Below are 6,586 nucleotides of genomic sequence, written 5' to 3'. Positions count from 1 at the left end.
CTTTTACTAGATAATGATGAGTAAATATTATATGAATTTGTAGCATTTAAATTTACTTAAACATTAGCGCAAATTTGTTAGAGGATTTTTTCAAGGACATCTTACAAGCTATTTTTTCAGTGCATCCACTGATCTCTTTCTCCATCTCAGTCGTTTTTCAGAAATCCAAATACATTTGTGCTTTCTTCGCTTCCCATACAGCGTTTAGATATTTATCATTTTCCTAATCATGTGAGTATAGGCCACACTTTGAAGCAGGCTAGACAGCAGCTGAAGATGGACAAAGCGAAAGCCAGAGCCACGTTCCTGAGCTGCAACAAAAGCTAAATGGTCTTTCAGTCTGTTCACCTGGACACGAGCCTTCAATAAAAAAATGAGTTATTCACCCTGAAAATAATATTTTTTTAGTCAAAGCACAACACATTGAAGTTAGAGTTCAGGRCACAGCGAGGGAACGGAGGGATGCTTGGTTGTGAAAGAGAAAGCAAGTGTTACAGTTTAGTGTTAGTGAAATTTAACGCAGTGTTTTAATTGAATTGAGGTTTTCAAAAGATCATCTTGGAGCTCGCGGTGTGGGAGGAAGCAATTTGGCTCCTTATCCTAAGAAACAGCAGTAACCACAACACAAAACCCCAAACACTGGCAGCCGGAGTGATAAGCARCCACGAACAAAAGGAAAAATGGAGCTTTCAGATGTGCAAATCAATCACGCTTGAAGCTGTTTGATTTAAATGATGAATGATCGAACACTGAACTGTTTCATATTTACATTTGGAAATGATCTTGTTGGTGGTTCGATTCCAGTCAGCAGACGGGCTTCAGACAGTCGTAACTATCTGCTGTTCAGAACATTTGCAATATTTATCTTGACACAGAGAGATTATTGTAACTTAACCTGAATAAACGCACATCGAACATCTTGTTGACTGAAAATGAGTCTTAGTTTAGCTTCTCTGGGATTCATCCTCTGGCAACAAGAAGATTTTCACACATATTGTCAAAGCACAGTTTTTGAAACATCAAACAGTAACAMACGAGGCAGATCTTTGAAGACATATTCATAAATTATTGATAGTAATCAACCACATATGGTTGAAACTATAAATATTTTCACAATGTCGCTGGCAAAAAAAAAGGGAAAACAAATCAGATACGTGCATCAAATGTTTCTCAATGTACCAAAAAAAAAAGGTTCAAAAATTACAAAAAACCTGCATTTAATCTGAAATAAWGATCACATAAACGGGTTTGATTGTTTCAGGGTGCAGATTGAAAACAGAGGAGAGAAGCAGCTRCAAATCAGAGCCYGACTCGTTTATAATACGACCGATATTAACTCAGATATTTAATTTCAAGCTAATAAATGATGTGTTGTTTTTAAACTACACGCCTGTTTTTTCGATTCGCCTAACAATAGGCTTGATTAGCTCWATTTAGTCACATGCAAAAGAGGGCCTTGTGCATGTGACTAAATAGAGCTAATCAAGCCTATTGTTAGGTGATGGCCCTCTTTTGCATGTGACTAACCTGTTTGTCCAGGTGGAGGCAGTGCTTATAAGGCTGAGTTCACCTGAAACTCATCAGACTGAAGAAGTCTCTTGGAGGAGAGATGAAATGTTTCACTAAAGAAGAACCCATCCAGAGGACCTACTTATTTTTTCTTTTTTGTTTGTTTTTTTCTACCTGGATTACTGAGATGTATCAGGATACTTAATTTTTATTTCATTCCAACATTTTTTCATTCCAGATTGAAATTGATCAAAGAAAACCATTTATATAGACATATATTGGATATAATGAATTGTGGTTGGATGAGAAGTATAAATCCATTCTGGCACACTTTAGCAAAGACATAGCAGATGTAAGTAGCCTAGTATTAAAATGACTTTATTTATAACATTCTAGCCTTGGTGTGGTTGTGCACTATAAAACGCTGTGCCTCGACCTAAGCTTTAGGCCTGATTGCTTTCAWGCAGCAGTCAACTCAAACTCTGCATTTTCAAAACATGGAAAACAYGGGCCTAAACTGYGGCACTGATGGTCAAAGTGACACATTCACTTTGCAGAAGCCTCTCACCGTGCCAAAACATTACAACGYATGAAACAAAAGCAAATATTGCCTCCAAACCACACAACTTGTCTGAGCTCTTTCAACCAGTCATTACAGCACTCAGTGCAGTGATGCTGGTCTTTGTAGCCTGTTACATCACGTTCATACCATTTGTTATCTTTCCACACAGTTCCACGCTGGTTTCCACACAACATGTCCACAAATGTTTCTTCTTGCAAAGAACTGGTCAGTTAAAAAATGCATTGATGCAAATGTTGTTGATTCCATTACATTTTTTTCAAATTGGCTGAATAATTTAATACTGTAAATATTACAGACAATACTGTTATTAAACTATAAACCTACCACAGAATAAGAAATTAAAATAAAAACAAAATCTTAGAGTATAAGAAATGCCCACTATTGATAATCACTCTCTTCTGTCTTGCCTCCATGCTGGTAAAAAATAACACAGACATTTGAAAGCGTGCAGACTGACGGCCAAGTACAGATTTTTTGTGAAGGAGTGTCAAACAGGTGCTTCAGTGATTTCATACGGACCCAGTTAACTTCTAATAGTTAGGAACAGGTGGTTTGTGTTTGGTTAGCACAGCTAAAACAATGTTTGAACTGCTTGAATGAAGCATTAGAAAATGTGTGAATCCAGTGAGAAAGGGTTAATACATCTGCAAGAGCTGACTTCTGCTCTGCTGAGAGAGTGATGACAAAAACTGATGAGCTTTTTAATTTTTAATTTTACTTTATACTTAAGTAGTTTTAAAACCAGTACTTTTATACTTTTACTTAAGTAAAAAGCTCGAGTTACTTCAGCTTCTTTAGAAAAATGTTTAAACCCTATCTATACTTCTACTTCTGACACTTCTGGATAACCGTTATCCCCAGATATTTAGCTTTGCAGCAACATAATCCATAAAATTTTTAGTCCAGAAACACTCAGCAACTTTCAGACTAAATCAAATGCTCCGAATGATTATAATTCCTAAAACAAGCAGCAGTATTGCGTAACGCGCAGACATTCGRCTGTGTTTGTCTGTCATCTACACATAAACAGCCTTTTGAATGAGAAAAACAGATTGTTTTCACAAATGCTTTCCTAAACAAAACACGTTTTAAGAACTTTCCTTTAAGTATTTAACAAGTAGGAGATTAGAGGCAGACAGCCATTTGGGAACGTTATTTTTAAATTCGTTTCAGCCTTGCACCCACTCGACAACTTTAAGTCTGACCTCGAGTGAAAAATCCCGAAACAATATTCTTGCATTTTTATGAGGACAGCAAAATGCAACCGTTTGAAAACGACAATATGGTAAAAACAAACCTCTAATCTGACCTTTGACATAATTAAAACATCTGCAGAGAAAGCAGTTAACGGATCACAAGTTGTGGTCAATAACATGATAAAATGAGTGTTTCCACTTCTCTGGTTTGAGGGTTTTGGAGTAAAATCTCAAAAGAARGTATGGGAAGAAACTTGTGCCAACAGAAACTGAATTTGAATTAATCAGTCTGAATCTGTACTTGCATCATTTGAAATTAAATGCATTAGTTTCGGTGGTGGGCACCAGCCCGCTAAAGCGCAAATCTGCTAATTGCGGACCTAAATATTTTGTTTGCGCTTTAGACAAAGCAGCAGCCGAACTAGCAATCCTCAACAACTTTTTAATTTTTACACCAGGAGCTAAAGGTCTGTTTCAGGAAATCACATCCCCAGCAATTGGCGCTTGTAGAATTAAGTTGTAAAAGGGTTCATACACCGCTAATTGGCAGTGTTGTGCATATATTGTACATGAATTGTTGCCAGCTAGTAAGTGTCAAATTGAACTTGCGCTTTAAAATTGGCTTCCACTTGTTTTTCTATGTCATGGGCGCTTTTGAAGTTGCAGACCTAAATATTTTCATAAGCGTTTTAGAAATTGCKGAGCTAAATTTTGGATTAGTGCTGTCCACCACTGATTAGTTTGAACATTAATTTCACTGAACTAAAACTGAATTTAATAGTTTGAATCTGAATTAATTTGCTTTGAAACTGTATTTTGTCAGTTTGGCATTTTCACTAATTTCACTTTCAGTGCTATAATTCAATTTCAKTTCCAAATAAACAGTTTTTTTGTGTCACACATACTGGTCCGAGAAAGCCACAAAGTAATCAAACAATGATTGACAGATTTACACTTCACATCAGTGAAACTTCCTTGTGAGTTTTTGTCCGTACACCACTGTAAATACACCTTTACTCTGAGCTATGACACGAGGGTAAAGAATGTTGAATTCCACTTCTCTGGTTTGAGGTTTTGGAGTAAATTCCTGAAAGCAGGCAGCTGAGAGAAGCAGATTTCAATAAGCCACGAGAGCGTTAAAGATGTCAATCGACACAAACTACAATGTTACTTCAGGTGACAGAACTGTCTCAGAGTTTTGGGTGTTACACTCTTCCAAAACAAACTGGGGAAAAAAAGCAACATTTGTTCTGCCTGTGGATTTGTACAAACAAGCACTGTCATGTTCAGACTGGAAAGGCCAAAACACAGCTGCAGGCTCACTAATTTCTGTGGGATTAATTGCAACAAATGTACCGAGTCAAAGTAACAAAAGCAAGTCATGATACGGGAAGCATTAAAAAAAAAGGACAGCGGGGGAACTCCAAGCTGGTTCTCATCATCCCATTCCTCAAGATTTATTTTTCTTGTCACAATTAACAATCAGCTTAAATGAAATTCTAACAGCGGCCTGGATTTTTTTTATTTTCTCTCCTTCAACTTCAAGGAGGAAAAAAGCAGAGCTGTTCACCCTGTGGAACAATCGGGGAGTTCAGCTGATCTCGCAACTGTTGTCCAAAAACAGTGAGTCACCGATCAGTTTAAATAAAATTATAAACATCCAGCCGCAATCTGTTGAGCAGATGTTACAGAAACCCCCGCTATTATCATCGTTTCAGCAAAACCCACAACTCGTGAAGCGAGCTTTAGGAGCAACAAAACAACACAAATAATGCAGAAATTACTTAAGAACCTAGCATATCACCCATCTCCTTTCATGCCAGATTTTTAGGCGAAGATTGTCTCATGTTAAGAAATGACTCATCTATACTCCCATGTCAAATTTTGCTTAAAATTTTTGTAAAACAGCTGAATTGTAATTGTTGACAAGCTGCGGCAGCCATCTTGAATTCCACTGACTCTATTAATCAATGGTTTATGAGATAGTTTGCTAACAAGGCGGGTTGACTCCAACTATTGTTTTAGTTTTACACAAAAATATTGCACAATGTGTCGTGCTCATTGTATGTGTTGTGAATGACTCTCAGCTGAAACTCAGGAAAATCTTTGTGTTTTGGTCAGTTGGCTGTGGCGGCCATCTTGAATTGTCGAGGTAGATTCAATGATTAATCTCTAAAAATGTCAATAAAATCCATCCTGTTGTTCAGGAGATATTTTGGTTCCAGGTGAGCAAACAATCAGGCAAAGACATTATTCCCCTCTTTTAATTTATAGATGTGAAGTAAATGTCTTGTTTCTGAATATTTGTTTGACTTGAGGTTTTATCACAAGACCTCTAAATGTGGCTTTAGCTTTCTGTGAATATGTGGTACCATCATATGAGTCATATTTCAGTAACTAATAAAGAGCAGATGTGACCACAAGGTATAAAGGCAGAACTTGTTCGTTGAGAGTCGATGTGAGTCGATTCAGTTCAGCTGTAACAACACATATCTCCCTCTAGATGCGCAGGCCGGGACTAATCTRAGGTCGTTCGGAGGAGCGGACGGTTTTCACAGAGCCAGGAGGGACCAGCAGAACCAGCGACAGCACAGAGAAACCACTCAGGCCAGAGGAAGAGTTGATGTCACCACTCTTCCAGACAACATGACCCGTGTAGTGGTGAGATGCTCGGCCATTTTCCATGACAGTGTTGGATTTCAACCGACCAACATTTTCTTACATACCTAAGCTGCGGTACCAAAACATGTTGAGCTGATTCTAAATGAGTTTATGAAAACATTAAAAGAAATTAAATCGAAATGACCCAAGGGCTGCAGGAGGGTTTTAATTAACCTTACAATGATTAAATTCCCCGTTTTTTATATTTGCATGATGAAGAGGAAAAACTGAATGTATGTTCTATCCTGGGAACGCCTTATATCCTCCAGGAGGATCTGGAGAGTTCTGAGTAAAGGAATGTGGGGTTTCCCTCCTGAACCTGTAGGCTCCACATCCCCACCACAAATAAACAGCAGGGGTGAGTGAGTGAGTGAGTGAGTGAGTGAGTGAGTGAGTGAGTGAGTGAGTGAGTGATGGATGGATGGATGGATGGATGGATGGATGGATGGATGGATAGTGTATAGATGCATGGATGGACAGATGGATGAAAGGATGGGCAGAAGGATAAATGGAAGGACTAATTGATTGACTGATGGACGGACTGACTGATGAATGGAAAAATTGATGGATTTATGAGTGGATTGGTTGGTTGGTTGGTTGGTTGGTTGGTTGGTTGGTTGGTTGGTTGGTTGGTTGG

General features: G+C 38.1%; 2 protein-coding genes across 2 annotated transcripts in view; one reads left to right on the top strand and one right to left on the bottom strand.

The window, feature by feature from the left end:
• plxdc1 (plexin domain containing 1) overlaps window positions 1-6,586 on the top strand; it is a 15,846-nt gene that overhangs the window by 3,868 nt on the left and 5,392 nt on the right. The window contains exon 2 of the mRNA XM_014032660.1: window positions 5,792-5,949. Coding sequence (XP_013888114.1) covers window positions 5,792-5,949 — 158 coding nt within the window. The remainder of the gene's footprint in view (window positions 1-5,791; window positions 5,950-6,586) is intronic.
• Window positions 1-6,586, bottom strand: part of LOC106535617 (dickkopf-related protein 3) — a 22,238-nt gene that overhangs the window by 12,327 nt on the left and 3,325 nt on the right. The gene's annotated exons all lie outside the window — the stretch shown is intronic.

Source organism: Austrofundulus limnaeus, unplaced genomic scaffold (genome assembly GCF_001266775.1).
Source record: "Austrofundulus limnaeus strain Quisiro unplaced genomic scaffold, Austrofundulus_limnaeus-1.0 Scaffold7, whole genome shotgun sequence".
Lineage (NCBI taxonomy): Eukaryota > Metazoa > Chordata > Actinopteri > Cyprinodontiformes > Rivulidae > Austrofundulus > Austrofundulus limnaeus.
This window is presented reverse-complemented; position numbering and strand designations above follow the sequence as displayed.